The following is a 19,456-nucleotide window of genomic DNA, read 5'->3' as shown; positions in this document are numbered from 1 at the left end:
ACGTCTAAAGTTTTCTAGTGTGTGAAAGCTTGGCAGATATAGGCGGTAGTCCCAGGAATAGAAAGGGAGGCAGCTCTCCGTTTCACAGAGCACAGGGGTGAGGAACCCCAGCTCCTGGAAGAGATGAACTTAAACTCGGTGCTTTCTATTTAATAGGCACCAATGGCATCCAGCCATGACATCTGAGATCCCGCATTGAAGGAGACAGATCCCACGTAAGCCCCTCATTCCTCGGAGAAGCCGGGTGAAGTGTATCACAGGACGGTGGTAGATACTGCAGAGGCTTCTGCTTGTGACCTCCTGGGCCAGGGTTCAGTACTTGATGGTCAAGCATAGCAGTGACCCGAGCTCAGTGCTGCTGAGCTTGAGACCTACCTGGGTCTCTCTGGAGATGGGTTGGGGCTTCGGGGAGGAGGCGTACGCGGCACAGCTGGCTTCGGAGCGATGCTGGCGGCTGGCAGGAAGCCATGGATGATATTATTCTGCACCAACAAAACCCAAGGCAGGTCACTGGGAGCAGGAAATCACCTGGGTCCTGTCCCACCATCACCTCCTAGCCTGAGGCCACATCAGGGATCCGGTCCTGCCAAGAGTCCCTCTCGTCCCCAAGTTGTTCCCAACTCCCGGCTCAGCAGGGCACGCCATCACTCTGCCCTGTCCTCCTCACAGCTGGGCTAACCGACACCTGGTGCGTGACGAGGCACACCTTCGGGTGTCTCTGTTTTCCAGAGAGGGTTAACAGAGCTGGGATAACCTACTCTAATAGGAGGAGAACAAGCTGGTAGGACGTGGGGCTCAGCCCGAAGGAGGAGGAGCACTGGCAGGAACACTCCTTTTTCTTTGCTTCCTGGTCTGCCGAGATGTGAGTGCGCGTCCACTGCGCGCTCCCGCCACCATGGCGCCGCCCACTGCCACAACTCCCCCCCCGTTATGATGGATGGTATAAAACCAGGAGCCAAAGTAAACCTCTACCCCCACAAGTCACTTCTCGTCGGGTCACAGCCAATAAGAAAAGCCGTGAGGACACTGACAGTCACCTTCCGGGCTTCTGGCACACAGCACCGTCCCCAGTGAAGTCACCCGGGCTTCCCACGCCCGAGCAAACAGGTGCCTCTCTTATCTTTACCAACTCTGGAGCTCAGCGCACCGACTTGTGTCTGATGGGCGCTCGACTCCGGGCGGCTTAGCTCAAAGAGGTACAGTGAGGAAAGCCAGCCCCACCCACATACAGTGAAATTCAGAGCGAACCCCACTCTTCTTTAGGTAACTGGGGGTGGGGGGGTGTCTTTCAAGTTCCTGAGCCCTGTCTAATCTTCGAGAGCACCAGCCACTCATACCTACTAGAGGCGGGCTGCCATGGCAATGTAGATGCTCTGTCTTCATCCTTGGGGGCACGGAGTGGAAAAACACCCGCGCAGTTGTTGAGAACACAGAATTACGAGAAATGGCGGGGGACAAGGGAAATAACGGGGTACAAGGGAAATCAGAAGGCTCGAGGGGAAGGCTCGAGCCTTTGGGGTTTTTGTTTTGTTGCCTCTCTCTTTTTAAGATTTATTTATTTTATGTGCAAGAATGTTTTCTCTGCATATATGTAGGCACACCCCACGCGCGTCTGGCCTGTGGAGGTCAGAAGAGGACATCAGATCCCCTAGAAATGGCATTTTGGATGATTGTTAGCCACCATATGGGGGCCGGAAGCTGAATCCAAGTCCTCCGCAAAAGCAACAAGTGCTGTTAACCACTGAACTGTCTCTTCAACCCTTCAAGTGTTTCCCTGGGGGCGGGGGTGTCACAGGGGCATTAAGAATAGGGCATCTCTGTCTCTATGTCGGAAAAGGGACACCATGAACAAGAGACTGGCCAAACACTAGTGGCAGGTGACTTACCCCAAGAAGAGAGGACAGAAGGGATGGATGGGTCGTTTAAGGTTATTTCTGGGGGCTGAGAAATGGCCCAGTGGTTAAGAGGACCAGTCCCGTTCCCAGCACCAATATAGGATGACTCACAACTGCCTGTAACTGCAGCTCCAGGGAATCCAATGCCTCCAGCTTCCACAGGCACTTGCACTGAAGTGCACAAACTCACACTTAAGACACTTACACATAATTAAAAATGAATCTTTTTTTTTTAAATCACTGAGTATTAGAGCTCAGTGACAGAATGTTTGCCTAGTGTCCCCAAAGCGTCTGGAATAATTGCTTTTTCCCCTCTCCCTGGAGACAGGGTCTCACGTAGCTTTGACTAGTCTGGAACTCACTCTGTAGACCAGGCTGGCCGTGAACTCACAGAGGTGCGCCTGCCCCTGCCTCCCGAGTGCTGGGATTAGAGGTGTGTGCTATACTATTCCCGGCCCAAAGGGCCCTGAAATGGATCCCTAGCACCACAAAATCAAGTTGGCCCGACTAACAGATACAGTGGGGGGAAAGGGTGAGTCTGTGGATTGCTGGGGATGTCGAGATCCTAGGGAAACATGTGTAAGAAGCCAAGTACGAAGGGGTAAAAATTGTAATCTCAGCACTCGGGGGACAGAGAGGCAGGAGGGCTGTGGGGAGTTAAAGGACCCTGTTTCAAAACCAAAACCAAGGTAGAAATATAAAACAGCGAGGGGTCGGAGAAATGACCCTGGGAAGACAATAATACGCGGCACAGGGTGGCGCAGGGACCTTAAGATCTGGAGGGAGAGGGGCTGGAGAGGGGCTCAGGGATTAAGAGCACTGACTGTTCTCCCAGAGGTCCTGAGTTCCAATTCCCAGCACCCACATGGTGGCTCACAACCATCTGTCATGAGATCTGGCGCCCTCTCCTGGCGTGCAGGCAGGAACAATGTATACACAATAAGTAAAAACTGAGATTAGAAAAGAAAAAGAAAAGATCTGGAAGGAACAGTAAACGCCAACGTGTCTGGCGAGAGAGTGTGCAGAGGGAGGGCAGGCAGCGGGGTCTGCTGAGAGCCGTGGCGCGATCAGACCCCCGCGGTTTTTGTTTTTGTTTATTTTTAAGTCCCCTTTTAAAGAAGCCCCTTGCTCTGCAGACGGGAACCTCGGGGGGTGGGGGAAGAGGAGGTGAAGAAAGGCAGAACGCAGGAAGGCGCCGGCTGCGGAAGCCATCCGGGGAGGCAGAGGCCGAGGTCGGGGCGGGAGGGCGCCAAGGACCGGCTAAGGGCGAGTGCGTGGCGCCGGGGTGCGGGGAGGAGGAAGGGTGCGCAAGAAGGACTTCCCCGCGGGGGGACATCCGGCCGCGGGAAGTAAGACAGGGGGAACTTCCGGCCGAGGGCACCGGGGATTCCTGTCCGTGGCCGCTCCCGGGGAGGAAGGGATTCTTTGGAACGCGAAGTCGTGGGTGGGGGGCTTCCGGAGCTGAATGATCGCGGGCAGGACCCCCCCGCCCCCGGCGTCACTCACGAACTGACGGCGGCGGCGGCTCCTGCGGAAGCTGAGGAGCATCCCGGCGGCCGTGGGGGAACGCGGGATGCGGGACGCGGGATGCGGGATGCGGGATGCGGGCTTCGGCGCCCGGCGCTGGACGGGCTCCGGGCAGCTCCCGGGGACCCACCCCGAGCGCGCCTCCCGTTGGCTCCGCTTCGAGCCTCGGCCCAATCACGGCGGAGGGCACTGCCACCCCGTTGCTCCTGGCAACCGCTGCGAGGCGTCCTTCGAACTCCAGCCAATGAGAAGGCAGGCGGCGGCGTCCTCCGTCCTCTTACTGGCTACAGCGGACGTCCGTCTCGCACGCATCCGCCAATCCGGTGCCTGAGGGGGAGGGCGAAGCAAGCTGAGCCTTCCGTTCCCTGAGGTTACTGCCGCCCCGTTGCTCCTGGCAACCCCCTTCAAAGTCCAGCCAATGAGAAGGCAGGCGGTGGAGCGTTCCGTCCTCTTACTGGCTACAGCGGGATGTCCGTCACGCTCGCATCAGCCAATCCGATGCCGAGAAGGGAGGGAAAAATGTTTTAAAAACGGGGGGCGGGCCCAGGCTGTGGGCGGGGCCTGGCTGGAGGTGCAGGTGGGTGGAACCCGGAAGTGGCCTGGCTTCAGGCGACGCCCGCGCACGTTCTAGGTCCCGGGACCGTGAGCTCCCCGGCTGCTTCTACCCCTGGACAGGGGACTGGACGGAGGAGCCACCCTGAGCGCCCCTGGAAGGACGCCACGGCTCGGGAAGGCGCTTAGAGAAGAGGGACGGGGTGAGTAAGTCCCGGGTTCTCTTGGTTTCCTCCCGGCTGTCATCCCTCCAGCCCTTGGGGAAGGGGCGAATTCGGGTCCAGCCTGAGCCTAGCAGCCAACTGGCGGTCTAGAGCCAAGCTTCTTCGTAAATAAGACCCTGGCTTATCTCCTTTTTTATTAAATTAGTATTTTAATAGTTTTGTTTCTCCTGAACTCTAGGATTGTAAGCATTTGGGGCTGGATGGGGATGGAACAGGAATAGGTCAGGTATCCTGGAGCTCGGGAGTCACAGAATACTGAGTGTTACACAGCTCAGATGGAAAGGTATCCTGGAGCTCGGGAGACAGGGATACTGAGTGTTACACAGCTCAGGTGGAAAGCTATCCTGGAGCTCGGGAGTCACAGGATACTGAGTGGTACACGGCTCAGATGGAAAGGCATCCTGGAGCTCGGGAGTCACAGAATACTGAGTGTTACACAGCTCAGATGGAAAGGTATCCTGGAGCTCGGGAGACAGGGATACTGAGTGTTACACAGCTCAGGTGGAAAGCTATCCTGGAGCTCGGGAGTCACAGGATACTGAGTGGTACACGGCTCAGATGGAAAGGCATCCTGGAGCTCGGGAGTCACAGAATACTGAGTGTTACACAGCTCAGGTGGAAAGGTCCTGGAGCTTGGGAGTCACAGGATACTGAGTGTTACACAGCTCAGGTGGAAAGGTATCCTGGAGCTCGGGAGCCAAGGATACTGAGTGTTACACAGCTCAGGTAGAAAGGTATCCTGGAGCTCGGGAGCCTAGGACTACCACAGGTTGCAGTAAACTTAGCTGCTTACAGCCCAGCCTCAGGGAAAGGCTTCCCCAGTATATGGGCTCTGCTCCGGCAGGACAGGGTCTTCCAGCTGGGCATATTTGCTCGGCAGGCAGGAGTTTTCTCCGGAGAAGTTGCTACAGTTCAGCTCTGCTCCTGGAGAGCAGAGAGCAGAGCGGGAGCAGAGTGTAACAACTCCACTCTGCCAAGGGAAAGTTTCCCGGGCAAATGTTACATCCCTGCTCACTCTGCTCTTCACCGCTAAAGATCTTCACCCAAAGCTCATTGAAGGGGTTTATTGGAAGGAAGAATCCAGGAGAACACAAGCTGAACAGACACAGGGTTTATATAGGGCTTCCAGGGTAGGGATTGGTCAGATTTTAGTGCTGAGCTCAGATTGGTTAGAGCTCTGCTCAGGGATTGGTTAGTTTTCTGCACAGGGTTAGGGTCAGATTTGGCTCTGGTTTCAGAGCCAAGGTATGTTTCTTTCTCTGGTTATTTTTAGCCTTTTGGCTCTAGTTTTAGGGCCAGGGTGCATTTCTTTCACTGACTCTGATTCCAGGAACAAAGTGTGTTCCTTTGGCACTGGTTGCAGGGTCAGGGTACATTTCTTTGGTTCTGGTTGCTGGGCCAAAGTGTGTTTCTTTGGCTCTGCTCAGGGTGTGTTTCTTTGACTGGTCCCTTTTCCCTACAGTGTGCGGAACAGGCAGGCTGTTCTGCCTAGCATCCCCCCCCGCTAGACCCAGCCCGCGGATGGAGAGGACCCCCCCTGGCGGCGCAGGCCCGGTGCACGTGCCGCTGGGGCACATTGTGGCTCGTGAGAGGTGGCGGGGGTCCCAGCTGGCTCAGGAGATGCAAGGTGAGCCGGGAGGGCTCCCCCACCCCAGCCCCCCTCCCCCGTCACTCTCCTTTCTTCCCATCTCGTCAAAGGGGTGCCAGGCAGGGCTGTCACTCCTCTGTTTGTGCCCGGCATTCCGGAGACTAAGGCAGGAGGCAGGCTGCGTAGCAACCCCAAGGCCCGACAGGGCTACGAGAGCCTGCCTCATGGAATAAAATAAAAGTAAAGAGAGTGAAGAAATCGAGAGGACTGACCCAGGCCGTTGCAGAGGACTTTGGTTCAATTCCCAGCACCCACCTGGTGACTGGGGGGGGGGGAGAGAGGCTCCTCCCTCTTCTGAACTTCTGGGCACTAGACCGGCACACGTGCACAGACGTGTATGCAAGTAAAACACACGGATGAGTTTTTAAATTAGAAAGGGGAGGCCTAGGGGTGGAGAGATGGCTCAGAGGTCAAGAGCACTGGCTGCTCTTCCAGAGGTCCTGAGTTCAATTCCCAGCACCCACATGGTGGTTCACAGTCATCTGTAATGAGATCTGGTGCCCTCTGCTGGCCTGCAGGCATACTTGCAGACAGAACACTGTATACATAATTAATAAAATAATTAATTAAAAAAAAGAAAGGGGAGCCTAGAGATGGCTCCATCCATTGGGCTGCTCATGACCACCTATAAGTCCTCTCCAGAGCTGTTACAGCCCTGTTCTAGATGGTCAGGGTTGTGCACATACACACAAACAGAAATATTTTAAAAGATGAACCTTCATGCAGACTAAAGACACATTTTAACTGTTGCTGCCTTCTTATCTGGAATTTCTAAAAACTCATTTTTTTTTCTTGTGTGTGTATTTTAAGGGAAAGTTAAGCTCATGTTTGAGGAGGGTCTGGCACTGGCAGACTTTTACCTGTCCAGCAGGTCTTGCATTCTCTATATCACGGAAGCGGATTTGGTGGCCGGACACGGCTACAGAAAGAGGCTTGTTCGTGTTAGAAATGTGAGTACTGGGTCAGAGGCTCTGAGATCCCACATCTCCTTTCGTCTCAACCGTCCCAAGCGCTAAGCGACAAGCTTCCGACCTTTGCAAGGAATCGTGTTGCGAATTCGTTTACTGTCTTTTCTTTCGAAGTCTGGACATCTTCAAGGGATCGTAATAGTTGAAAAAACCCAGATAAGTGAACAGTACTTTCCGGCAGTCCAGAAGTTTACTGTGCTCGACCTCGGGATGGCGTTGCTCCCAGTGGCCAACCAGTTGGAAGCATCCTGCCTCATTATCCAGTTGGTAAGTACCAGCTTCCTCCTTTACGACGTCCTACCCGGGAGATTCTGTTTGCCTCAGATCCTTACGCACCAAAGCTGCCTTCGTTATAGTGGCGTTGGTTCCTCAAAAATATTTTTTAAAGGTTTGATTTATTTATTCCTTTTTTTTCTTTTTCATTTCTTCCAGACATGGATTCTCTGTGTAACAATCCTGACTGTCCTGGAACTCACGCTTTACTTCTTATTTTATTGTTACTAGTGTTTTTGCCTGCATGTATGTCTGTGTGAGGGTGCCCGATCTCCTGCAACCAGAGTTACAGACAAGTGAGTTCTAGGAATTGAACCCAGGTACTCCGGAAGAGCAGTCAGTGCTTTTAACCACTGAGCCATCTCTCCAGCCTTAAATGGGTTTCCCTGTGTAGCCCTGGCTGTCTTGGAACTCACTCTCTAGATCAGGCTGGCCTTGAACTCACAGAGATCCATCCACCTGTCTCTGTCTTCGTATGCATGCAAGCGTGTATTCCTACATGGATGCACACACACAACAAAAAAGAAATGTCACTGGTTTCCTGTCCTTGGCTCTGTTCCTGAATGTTGGGTTTGTCTCCTCACACTCTCCTAGGGAATGTGTCTGCTTTTTTTTTTTTTTTTTTTTTTTTTTTTTTTGGTTTTCCGAGTCAGGGTTTCTCTGCATTGCTTTGGAGGCTGTCCTGGAACTCACTCTGTAGACCAGGCTGACCTTGAACTCACAGAGATCCGCCTGCCTCTGCCTCCTGAGTGCTGGGATTAAAGGCATGTGCCACCACCGCCCAGCACCAGCCCAAGATTTTTAATTATGTTTCTTTATTAATTTGCAATCTGGGAATCGAGCATAAGGCCTTGGCATGCTAAGCAAGTATTCTACCACTAAGCTACAGTCCCAGTACTTTGACATAGGGTTTTTGTGTGTTTGACTTTTGTTTTTTAAGATAAGGTCCCTACCCTTGACTGTTCTGAAACTTGCTATGTAGACCAGGCTGGCTTTGAACTCACAGAGATCTGCCTGCTTCTGGCCTCTCCATCGTGCTGGGATAAAAGGCGTGGGCCACCACTCCTGTCCTGAACTAGTTAGCTATAAGTATGTAAATGCGTCATGTTTCTTGACCAGTTTTACCCTAAATATTCTGAAAACTCAGTTTTCATGAATTCTGTTTTTCCTTTGCATGGCCATATGGTCTATATTTAAATAATTTCAGCGATATCTGAGAGTTTATATTTCTGACCCGTACGCTGAAGCAAATGGGTAAACTGTTCTAAGGAGCTGGGAAAATGTCACAGTAAAGAAAGAGCCCACCACATGGATATGAGGACCAAGTCCCTGAGGAGGTGACGACTGGGAGGTCCCTGGAGCTCACTGGCCACTCTAGCCAAGTTGGCGAGCTCCGAGTCTAGCAGGAGACCCTGCCTCAAAAATATAAGTAAATAAAATAAAGTCTCCCAATGCCTTAGGGGCACACATTTTTTACAGAAATGTCCACCAGAGGGCGCCCATGTGCTTTCCCTGTCATTTCCCCACTCAGGTCCAAGAGCAAACCAGGGAGCCCAGCAGGAACCCTTTCCTCCGGAAGAAGCGGTGTGCGCTCCCCGAGCTGTCCCTTGTTCAGACTGTGCAGCAGATCCCAGGGGTTGGGAAAGTGAAGGCGCCTCTTCTGCTGCAGAGGTTTCCCACCATCCAGCAACTGAGTAACGCGTCCGTCCGAGAACTCGAGGAGGTCGTGGGACACGCGGTGGCCCGGCAGATCCACGCCTTCTTCACCCGACCTCACTGACGGGCAGCCCCGCCCCGCAGCCAACTTTGCCTCCTTTAGACGACCGGCCAGACTTGAAAAGGACAAGGAAAGCCCTCCCCTCGGTGGCCACAAGAGAAAGGCAGGGCGAGGACCCGTGGAGCTCTCAGGCCACCCTGCCTTGTCCGTCCGTCCGTCCGGGAAGCGGCTCTACGGGGCCCTGGGGCTGCGGTGGCGCCGCCCTACTTTCTGCTGAGATGAAAAGGATCCCGTGGGGATCATCCAGAGGGTGTCAGACTCAACCGCAGCCAGCTCGAGGTTTGTCCAGCACCTTCCCCTGCGTCTGCCATTGAGAGGTCCTGGGAGGTTCCAGGCGCTGCGTGCCAGGGGCTGGCACTGTGTGGGGGTGGCCCCCGTTCCCAGTGTCAAGGCATAGCTCAGGTCTTCTCCCCACGCATCGGGGGCCTGTGGTTCTGGAGTCACTGCCAGTGTAAGCAAACGCCTCTCTTCCTTCATCCCCCCCCCCCCCCCGCCCTCAACACAATAAAAATATTTCGTGCCTCTGATGAATAACCGTTCAGAAGAAGTAGTTCAAAGGAAATAAAAGCAAAGGAAATTATTAATTCAAACAATGAACGTGACTATTTATTTAAATATATAAAGAAGCCCAGGGATAGCGGGCACACTTTCCTGAAGGCGTTGGCTTTCTTAAGGTATTGCACAATAGAAAAATATTTAAATTCTTTTACTTCTCAAATTAAGATCCACAGGCTACAAATTTAAGCATTATCACTTAAACTATGTCAACCATGACTCAGGAAAACAGTCACGGTGTCATCCAACCTACAGCCCCAAAGTCAAGTTGGCAGGTAGATACATCTTAAAAAAGTCAAACAGAGATTCAACTTGAGGAAGTTTACGTCTTTACCTTGTAAACTGCAGAGCTACTTCTTAAACTGAGACTCTTGAAATACACAGTTACACACCTCCTACTTTAAACAAAAAGGACGTTTTGAGTATCAAACAGCATATTATCTACCCTGTAGACAGTATCTCCTAACACTGTCACGTGTTAGCAGCTGGTCAGCGGGACTGACTGGGGGGAGAGCTGACCCTGGAAACAGTCGAGGCAGCATTGGCACTGGACATCATCTGGGAAATAACGTTTAAATTACAGAGAAATGACATAAAAAACATATTGCCATTTTCAGCCCATGAACTCCCAAGGGGAGAAAGCAGCCTGTTTTGTTTTTGTTTGTTTGTTGAGACAGGGTTTCTCTGTGTGGCCCTGGCTGTCCTGGAACTCACTTACGTAGAGCAGACTGGCCTCGAACTCACAGAGATCTGCCAAGCAGCCAGGCGTCAGTAAACCACCTGTAGCCTGCCTCCACTCAAGGGTCATTTGAACTTGAGGTTAAGAAGTCACCACTACCCAAATCCAGGCGCTCAGAAAAATACACCAAGGTAGGCGGCCCCGATTATTTTCTCACGGCACCTGAGCGTCATAGCCACAGCCATTAAAAACAGCGGCATCATCCAGGCTCTTGTACGCCCTACTTTATAGAATAAATAACTGCAGTCTGAAAATCCCCCTGCAGCTGGGTTTGCCACCATCTTCCAGGTCTCTTCTTCCTTGCAGAAGCCCTTCCATCAGTCACAAGTGTACACTCTTGAGAAGAGGGTTGGAGAACATTTCCATCTGTGGCACGGGCGTCCCAACAGGCTCGCCGTCCTCGGAGTGAACCGTCCTGTGCTCCCCGTCAGTACAGAGAGCTGTCGGAGTTGAGCAGGCTGAAGGGCGTCGGGAGTTTCTTCTTGGTTTGGGGCCTCGCCAGGCCAACGGACGGGAGGTAGAGCGTGCTGCTTGACTTGTGTCTGTTTTTACTGGTGCTCCAGCTCAAAAAGGAGAGCTTCTTTGAGATCTTCTTGGCTTTGTCAGTCTTACCGTCGTCACCCGTGGACAGGCAGATCATGGAGTAAGTCTTCTGCATCCCCACAGAGTAAGTGGCACACTTGCTGTGCTGCTCGTGGGGAAGGAAGGAGAAAAGTGTCACTCACACCACAAGGACGTTCGCCGGGCCGCGTTCACAGCAACGTTACTCGCGGTAGCCGGATCTCGGAAACAACCCAGGCGTCCCCTCAGTTGGAGAATGGATAAAGACAATGCGGTGTATTTCACATTGAGTACTACTACTCAGCGGTCAGAAACAATGGCATCCTACAACCTCCCAGGCAAACGGACAGAACTAGAAAGAATCGATACTGGGTGAGGTAAACCAAAACCAGAAAGACAAATACAGTATGTACTCATTCATAAGGGGAACACCAGACATAAAAGATACCCAGCCCACAATCTACAACCCCAGAGAAGCTAGAACCCTCTTCCAGAAACAGATGCAGAAATCCACAACTAACCATTTGGCCAAGCTCCCGGAGCACAATCGAAGTGAGGGAGGAGCGATAACATGAACAAAGGAGTCGAGATCATGATGGGAAAAACCACAGAATCAGCTGACCCGAGCTAGAGAGAGATCACTGACTCAGGTCTGACAAATGGGGAACCTGCACTGCATAAGACTGAGCTAGACTCCCTTAATATAGGTGACAATGGTGTGGCTGGGACAATATATGAGGCCACTGGCAGGGGTCCAAGGTCTAACTCTAATGCACAGACTGACTTAGTGGAGCCCATTCTATATGGAGAGATCCCTTGCTCAGCCTAGACACAGGGGTGTGGGGGTGGGGAGGTGCCTCGGTCCTGTCTCAACGAGATGATGGGACAGACTTAGTAGACTTCCTAGGGGAGGCCTCACCCTCTCTGAGGAGCAGATGGGAGGTGGGGGGGGGAGCAGAAGAGAGGAGGGAGGGGGGACTAGGATTGGAATGTAAAAAATAAAATTAATTTTTAAAAAAGAAGAAAAGTGTTAGCTATCGCTAGACAGTAATGATTGACAAGTCTGAGACTCAAGCCAGGGGAGGAGGCCCATGCCTGGAACCCCAGCACTTGGGAGGCAGAAGCAAGAGGATTATAAATTCAAAGCCAGGCTTGGCTACAGAATGAGTTGGAGGCGAGCGGGTCACAGCAGACCCCACAATTCTAAGGCTCACATTGTACTCTGACAGTATCCTCTTTGACGTCAGGGTGACGGCAGGTCAGCAGCACGGCTCAGAGGGTGAAGGGGCTTGCTGTCAACCCAACAACCTGAATCTGTCTGACGGAAAGGGGAAAAGGCTCCCCGAGTTATCCTGCAGCCTCTGCACGCTCGCGCGCACGCGCGCGCACACACACACACACACACACACACACACACACACACGCTACAGTGTGCTCACACAATAAATAAATGTAAAAAGGAAATCTAAAACTTGAGTGGCTGATGCTTTTATAGAATTAGGCTCTGGGGGCTGGAGAGATGGCTCAGGGGTTAAGAGCACTGGCCGCTCTTCCAGAGGACCTGGGTTCAATTCCCAGCACCCACATGGTGGCTCACAACCATCTATAACGAGATCTTCTGTAATGCCCTCTTCTGGCCTGCGGGCATACATGTAGGCAGGACACTGTATACATAAAGTAAATAAATCTTAAAAAAAAAAAAAGAATTAGGCTCTGAAAAGCTAGGACAAAGGGACTGCAAGCTGCCTCAGCAGGTAAAAGCACCCACGTGTGGAAGGAGAGAGCTAACCGATGCCTGCAAGTCGTCCCTGACCTCACGCGTGCTCCGTGGAACACACACACACACACACACACACACACACAGACTGAAACGAGACTGAAACTTCACCTGTAAACCAGGACAGAGGCAGTGTGGTACAGTCTTAGCACCCAGGAAGCCAAGGGTGGGGGTCTAGAGTTTCCTGTCTGATTTTTAATACAGGGGACAATTTGGGGAGGATATTTACGGTGAGTCCCCCTGTGTGCCGGCTAGTTTATGTCAACTCGACCCAGGACAGTCACTGAGAAAAGGGAACCTGGATTGAGAAAATGCTGTAGAGCATTTTCTTAATTAGTGATTGATGTAGGCGAGTCCAGCCCATTGTGGGTGGAGCCATCCTTATACAGGTGGTCCTGGGTTCTATAAGGAAGCAGGCTGAGCCAGCCATGGGGAGCAAGCCAGTAAGCAGCATCCCTCCGTGGCCTCTGCATCAGCTCCCGCCTCCAGGTTCCTGTCCAGCTTGAGTTCCTGCCCTCATAGCTTTTGACGATGAACTGTCCCATGGAGCTGTGAGTGAGATAAACCCTTTCCTCCCCGTCATGCTGTTTCATCACAGCAACAGTGGCCCTGACCAGGACACCTTGGACTCTGCTGATTTCAATCACGAGTCTCCCTCTCCTACACTCCAACAGGTCACACACTCTCTAGCTAAAAACAATGGAACCTAAACCTCGGAGGCAGCTTATAGGGTTTTGAGCACTTCCAGCCTTCTCTCAGGGTGACTGCTTTCTCAGTCCTCAAGCCTCTTCCTTACCCCTTCGGCAGGGTGTCAGCTCCAGTTAAATTCCACCTCGGCCTCCCTCCCCGCCCCACCCCATCATCCTTCAAAGCGGCTGCTGCAAATGGCCCGAGGATATGTCCCCAACTGACCGGCTTTCCTAACCAGGTGTCTCGGCATAATGACCCCTGACCCGGTGCTCCTGTCTTCCCCTGACGGCACCATCCAGCCCTTTGCTCCCAACTGCCTCTCTCGCAACCCTCTCTGCCCACCTGCAACCTCTCAACGCAGATACCCATCCTCCAGGGAGCCTCGTGCTGCCTGGATTCCTCGGACTCCTCTCCTCCAGGTACCAGCCCACACCCCACATTCCTGGCTCACAGACTGCTCCCAGCAGACACAGGCTTGCTCCACACGCTACCCAAGCATGCCTGCCTGCATGCACATACCCCCACATTCTTGGCCCTCCCCCTCCCAGGGTCACTCCGGGGTCAGCTACCCTCCCAGGTCCTCCCTCCCTTTTCCCTCGGTCCCGCACAGCGTGCCCCCTGCTACTGACTCGACAAGCCTTTCTGCCCCCCCATCTGGAACTTTGGGGGCTTTTCACAGAGCATTTCTGGAAACACCGCACTGCCAAACTGCTAAAACTTCCCGCCGAGTACACATCAAGGCCCAGAGAGGGTGTTAAGCAACTGAAGTCACACAGCTTGACAGTCAGGACCTGACTCCAGCTCGCCATTCCAAAGCATGGGTTCTTTCCACTGTGGCTGTACTCCTCCCTAGAGGAGTGCCGTCAAAAAAGAGTGTCAGGTGGCTGACTCCGGCGGCACAGCCCTCCATCACTGGGAGGGAACCCAGGGCATGCCAAGCAGGTGCTACACGGTTGAGCCACATCCCCAGCCCTCACCGCTGGGTTTTGTCGCTATAAGCAGAGTTCCGAGGCTGAGAAACATCTCAGTGGTTAAGAGCAGCCTCGGCTCTCCCAGAGGACCTGAGTTCAGCTCCCCGTACCGTGTTGAAAGGCACACAACCGGCCATAACTCCAGCTCCAAGGGACCTGACACTCTGTCGCCTGCACTCGCGTGAGCACGCCCACAGGCAGACACGCACCTACGCATAATTAACACTAGCAACCGGAACTCTTCTAACGGCAAACTCGGGTGCCACTATCCGCAGCCTTCCCCGGCTACAAAGAGCGGCCATAGGAAGCATGGGCATCATTGTCACAACCATCGTACACACAAGCGGATCTCCGTGCCCTGCCGTACGGGCTACGCTAACTCACGGTGGCCCGCTAAGGCCACACAGATCCTCCCTTCCCACTGTCTGGAGCTTCGGAGCTATTCTCGGACTGGCCCGAGCTCTCCCTGACTGGCTGGGGCCAGAATTCAAATCCAGCCAGGTTATCTGTTGTACGGCCGCTTTTTAACCACCACGTTGCTGCCTGGTTCCAAGGTGGCGCAGCAAGCCCTGTGGAGTCCAGACTCCTGGCCACGGTCAAGACCGTGCACAGCCGTCTGCACGGCCTCTTCTCGAACTTTTCTGCTCCTGATGGCCTGTGCGGGAGCCCCTCGGATTTTCCCTGTGGGTTCCTACCCCCACAGCATTTTCCATGGCTTCCTTCCAGGGCACCTCGGGTCTCAACCTCCTTCATTTGCCTTAATTTATTTTTTTGGCTGTTTCCAGGCTGCCCTCACTTTGGGAGGCTATGGAAAGGAGCCTGGAAGGTGATATCGGCTGATCTACCAAGATGTGAGGACAGATAGACCCGCCCCTGCTGGCAAGGCCCTCCCCCACCATGATGGGGCGTCCCCTGAAGTTTCTCCTAAGTCTGCTGACTTCAGTCATAGCAGCATGAAGGAATACAGCTGTCAAATGCTGCATAGGAGCACAACACTCTCTCTCTCTCTCTCTCTCTCTCTCTCTCTCTCTCTCTCTCTCTCTCTCTCTCTCTCTCTCTCTCTCTCTCTCTCTCTCTCTCTCTCTCTCCACCACTTGGCCAGATACCTATGACCTGCCTCTAGGCAGTAGTTATCCTCGTAAAACAAACACCAGACCATGTCAGCACCGCTCTGTAAAGACGGAAAGGCTTCCAACCTCTATCCACCCCTGTAAACAAGCCCTCTGCTCCACTTCCTGTAGACCCCTCTGGTCCCCAGGACACTTGTTTGAAGACTTATTTATTAGACACAGAGTTCCGCCTGCATGTATGCCTGCACACCAGAAGAGGGCGCCAGATCTCATTATAGAAGGCTGTGAGCCACCATGTGGCTGGGAAGAGCAGCCAGTGCTCTTAACCTCTGAGCCATCTCTCCAGCCTGGAACCATCTATCTGTCATCCACCCATCCACCTACCCACCCACCCACCCACCCACCCACCCACCCACCTATCCATCCATCCATCCATCCATCCATCCATCCATCCATCCATCCATCTATCCATCCAGCATAGGGTCTCACAGTGTATGTATCCCAGGCTGGCCAGGAACTCAACCTTCCTATGTGCCCCTTCCAGATGATAGGATTCCAGGCATACGCTAGGTTCAGTTTTATCTGAGCATTTTTATTGCATCACTCTGGGACAAAAGTCAGTTTTCGCGTTCTCTCTGACCCAGGGCAAGTGCACTCCAGGATGACAAGCAGAGAGAACCCGGGGTGGCCTTAGATGCTCCTGCCACGTTATATATAGGTGGGAGACGGGGCCTGACAACGCCAAAGCCAAACTCCCACTGACACACACACACACACACACACATACACACACACACACCCGCAACCCACTATTCACCATGGGGGTGTCTGCCGCTCACCATGGATGATGTGGAGTCCAGGAGGCTCACCACCTTCATCTCAACTTGGTCCCCTTCAAAGCTCTTCAGCAACTTCATAACCTCTCCCACAGTCAGCCATTTACAATCTACGCCTTGAATGGAAACAATGTAATCTCCTTCCTTGGCTCCTGCCAGCTAAAAAGAAACATTTGAATGAATGTCAGGAGTCGCTCATTAAATCTCAGACTGTGACTAAATCTCAGACTGTGTCCCCAGATTCTCCGTCTAAGCGGCCACTGCTGTAAGTCCCTTGTATTTTGTCTTTTGACTTTTCTTTCTTTTTTTTTTTTTTTTTTTTTTGGTTTTTCAAGACAGGGTTTCTCTGTGGCTTTGGAGGCTGTCCTGGAACTTGCTTGGTAGTCCAGGCTGGTCTCGAACTCACAGAGATCCGCCTGCCTCTGCCTCCCGAGTGCTGGGATTAAAGGCGTGCGCCACCAACGCCCGGCTGTCTTTTGACTTTTCTGTGGCATGTCCATATGCTAATGAAGTGCTCCAACACTGAGCTATATCCCCGGCCCCACATTTACATTAAGATTTACTACAAAACCCAAAAAAAAAAACTCCATCACCCAGCTACTCATGTGCAGGCGGGCAGCTCTGACTCCTCCTCATCTCCACGGGCCTCCCACTTACCGAAGCAGAACAGCGAGGATCCAGGAAGTGCACCTGGACTGGAGCGTTCCCCCGAAGAGTGAAACCGAGGTCCCCCTCCTCCACCGTGAAGCAAATTCCTCGAGGAGGTGTCCATCTCTTGTTGGCGGAAAACACAGACAGGGGCCCCTTGGGAAGAGAGAGTCATAGGGTGAAGGGTTTGGAGGCAGAGTTGCCGCAAGGCCCAGGTTGGTCTCAAACACACAGAGGTCCACCCGCCTCTGCCTCCCGAGTGCTGGGATTAAAGACATGCGCCACCAATGCCCAGCTTTGAGCCTACTATCTTAATATGGCATGATGGCGCATGCCTTTAATCCCAGCACTCGGGAGGCAGAGGCAGGCGGGTCTCCGTGAGTCTGAGAGCATCCTGGTATACAGAGTCAGTTTCTAAGACAGCCAGGGCTACACAAAGAAACCTTGCCTCAAAACAAAATAAAAATAATAATAATAATAATAAAGAAAGAGAAAAGTTAAAAGGTTCAAAGTCTTCAGGTAAGTCATAAAATAAGGGGTCAAAATAACGTAAGTGGCCGACTTACCAGCTTCTGGAAAAAGTCTGTGACTGTCACTTTGGAGAACTCGGGGGAGGTTATTTCAGCCTCTCGCTCAGTTTTTGCTAGAAAAGATTACAGGTTGGGGTGAGTGGGTGTGTCACGGAAATTAATTCTTGAGAACTCAGGTCTGAACCCCCCCCCCTCCAAAGACACTAAAACCCCTTAAAATGCCTGGCAGAGTAGGTGGAAAACCTCTCGGGCCTGGCCCCGAGTGACCATGCTTTTATTGGGGCTGGGAAGAAGACAACCAGACAAAACTCCATTTTCCGAGGCTTGTTCAGGTAGTGGTTTTCAACCTTCCCAATGCTGTGACCCTTTAACACGGTCCCTCATGTTTTGGTGGTTCCCAACCATACTATTATTTCATTGCTACTCCTCGGCTGTAATTTTCCTACCGTTACGAACCATTGTGTAAGCCTCTGGCCTTTCCTTGCAAAAGGGTTATTTGACACACACACCCCCAAAAGGAGTCTCTACCCACAGCAGAAAGCCCGGCCACCAAGGCAGATTCCCTCCATTTACATGACGACCCTGCCGGCTCTTAAGAACATCGACAGGACGCTGGGTTCCCATGGGGCTCACGCCTGCTCTGGAGTGATAAAGCCACTTCTGCCATGGAGGTTGGTGCCTCCCCCTGGGCCGAGGGGAATACAGCATCTGAGTGGAACCTTTGACAGGTAGGTGTTCCTGCTTCCACCTGATGTAGGGCAGCCAGGACAAAAATGTGGATCCCTAAGCATTTCAAACTCTTTGCCAGATCAAATGCAGGGCCTTACATACACTAGGAAGTGCACAGAACCACATCCCAGCCCCTCACTGGGGGATTCTAGGCAGGGGCTCTACCACTGAGCCACGCCCCCAGTCCCTCACTGGGGGATTCTAGGCAGGGGCTCTACCACTGAGCCACACCCCAGCCCCTCACTGGGGGATTCTAGGCAGGGGCTCTACCACTGAGCCATGCCCCCAGTCCCTCACTGGGGAATTCTAGGCAGGGGCTCTACCACTGAGCCATGCCCCCAGTCCCTCACTGGGGAATTCTAGGCAGGGGCTCTACCACTGAGCCACACCCCAGTCCCTTACTGGGGGAATTCTAGGCAGGGACTCCACCACTGAGCCACACCTGCAGGAATCTAAAGCACCTAACCACCAAGCTACTTGGTCATCTCCAACACAGGCAGTATTAGCACCATCTTCAGTACTAACACACGATGGCCGCTGGCAGACCCCCAAATGCTAACGCCGATACAGAAGAGCCCAGTATTCTGGCTTGAACAGGTCCTGTCCCTAAGGAGGAAACTCTAGAGACCAAGATCACAGGCGCTGGAAACAAGGAGGGTGAGATCCTGTGACACATACGCTGTTGACTCTCGTCCACAGTTCGAAACTCCCTCCCCCAAGCAGGCTAAGGAAACTAAAACCCCTGTCCTCACAGGCCATCAGAAAAGCTCTAATCCGCCTGTCTAGGATCTGGCCGCAGACAAATTCTCCGGCAGATGCTTGTCTCCTGGCAGGTCAGGAGACCTCTCCATTCCAAAGGGACCTGCCCCAGACCCTGGAGGGAGGAATGCCGCAGAGGCCCAGCTTGAACTGGTTTTTCCTCTACACGCTCACGAGGGCCCCTACTCAGTTGGCTTACCCTCCAATTTCCCATCTCTAACTAAAAAGAAAAAAAAATCCTAGTTGGCCCTCACTGTAAAGTGACCGATTGAGCGGAGTCCTGCAGAGACATGACTTGGTAACTGTCCAGGCCACCTCGACACTACCTAGGAGAGGTTTAGAAACGCTGGGGCTACGAAAGAGGAAAAGGGAAATCCAGGAGTGCAAACAGGTGCACGCTTGACTTCCAAGCTAGGGAGGAAAAGACGACGCCCGGTGTAGTCCTTGGCGGAAGCCGCAGGGCTGCCCACGAAGCCCCCGGCATCTTCTGGGTGAGAGGGGTCAACTGAAACCCGGAGCAGGCCCGGGACAGCACGAGGAGGGAGACACCGAGCCCGACCAGAGAAAGCAGAGCTCGGGGAAAGGCGGGGAGGGTGGGCAGGGCAGGAGGAGTCGGCAGGGAGCACAGCGAGGCAGACTCAGGGGCGCGCAGCAAGACCAGGGGAGCCTGAAGCATGGCGCCCAGGAAGACTCAGGGGAGGAGGCGGGGACTGCGAGGGGCGGGGAC

At 53.1% G+C, this 19,456-nt stretch overlaps 3 protein-coding genes across 4 annotated transcripts in view; 1 reads left to right on the top strand and 2 right to left on the bottom strand.

The window, feature by feature from the left end:
* Cep89 (centrosomal protein 89) overlaps nt 1-3,535 on the bottom strand; it is a 49,396-nt gene extending 45,861 nt beyond the window's left edge. For both annotated transcript variants that reach the window (XM_040735429.1, XM_040735430.1), the window contains exons 1-2: nt 3,402-3,535; nt 376-482 (exon numbers count right to left, since the gene is read on the bottom strand). In XM_040735429.1, coding sequence (XP_040591363.1) covers nt 376-482; nt 3,402-3,443 — 149 coding nt within the window. In that variant the 5' untranslated portion in view covers nt 3,444-3,535. The remainder of the gene's footprint in view (nt 1-375; nt 483-3,401) is intronic.
* Nucleotides 3,536-4,038: 503 nt separating this feature from the next.
* Faap24 (FA core complex associated protein 24) lies at nt 4,039-9,454 on the top strand. The gene is made up of 5 exons (XM_005081847.4): nt 4,039-4,177; nt 5,661-5,825; nt 6,657-6,796; nt 6,929-7,081; nt 8,619-9,454. The coding sequence occupies exons 2-5, from the start codon at nt 5,720-5,722 to the stop codon at nt 8,865-8,867; spliced, it is 648 nt and encodes a 215-aa protein (XP_005081904.1). The 5' UTR covers nt 4,039-4,177; nt 5,661-5,719; the 3' UTR covers nt 8,868-9,454.
* The window catches only part of Rhpn2 (rhophilin Rho GTPase binding protein 2), a 60,869-nt gene continuing 50,861 nt past the window's right edge, over nt 9,449-19,456 (bottom strand). The window contains exons 12-15 of the mRNA XM_040735432.1: nt 17,278-17,354; nt 16,721-16,867; nt 16,067-16,222; nt 9,449-10,846 (exon numbers count right to left, since the gene is read on the bottom strand). Of these exons, the coding sequence (XP_040591366.1) occupies nt 10,586-10,846; nt 16,067-16,222; nt 16,721-16,867; nt 17,278-17,354 (641 nt within the window). The 3' untranslated portion in view covers nt 9,449-10,585. The remainder of the gene's footprint in view (nt 10,847-16,066; nt 16,223-16,720; nt 16,868-17,277; nt 17,355-19,456) is intronic.

Source organism: Mesocricetus auratus, unplaced genomic scaffold (assembly GCF_017639785.1).
Source record: "Mesocricetus auratus isolate SY011 unplaced genomic scaffold, BCM_Maur_2.0 Super-Scaffold_100046, whole genome shotgun sequence".
Classification (NCBI taxonomy): Eukaryota; Metazoa; Chordata; class Mammalia; order Rodentia; family Cricetidae; genus Mesocricetus; species Mesocricetus auratus.
Note: the sequence above shows the minus strand (reverse complement) of the source record. Positions and strands in the feature narration are given on the sequence as shown.

What these genes read in the sequence shown, in the direction of transcription:
- Faap24 (XM_005081847.4), top strand. Translation starts at nt 5,720, where the DNA reads ATGGAGAGGACCCCCCCTGGCGGCGCAGGCCCGGTGCACGTGCCGCTG. An exon ending in GGCTTGTTCGTGTTAGAAAT is followed by an intron (nt 6,797 to 6,928) that starts GTGAGTACTGGG and finishes TTTCTTTCGAAG; the next exon opens with TCTGGACATCTTCAAGGGAT. An exon ending in CCTGCCTCATTATCCAGTTG is followed by an intron (nt 7,082 to 8,618) that starts GTAAGTACCAGC and finishes TTCCCCACTCAG; the next exon opens with GTCCAAGAGCAAACCAGGGA.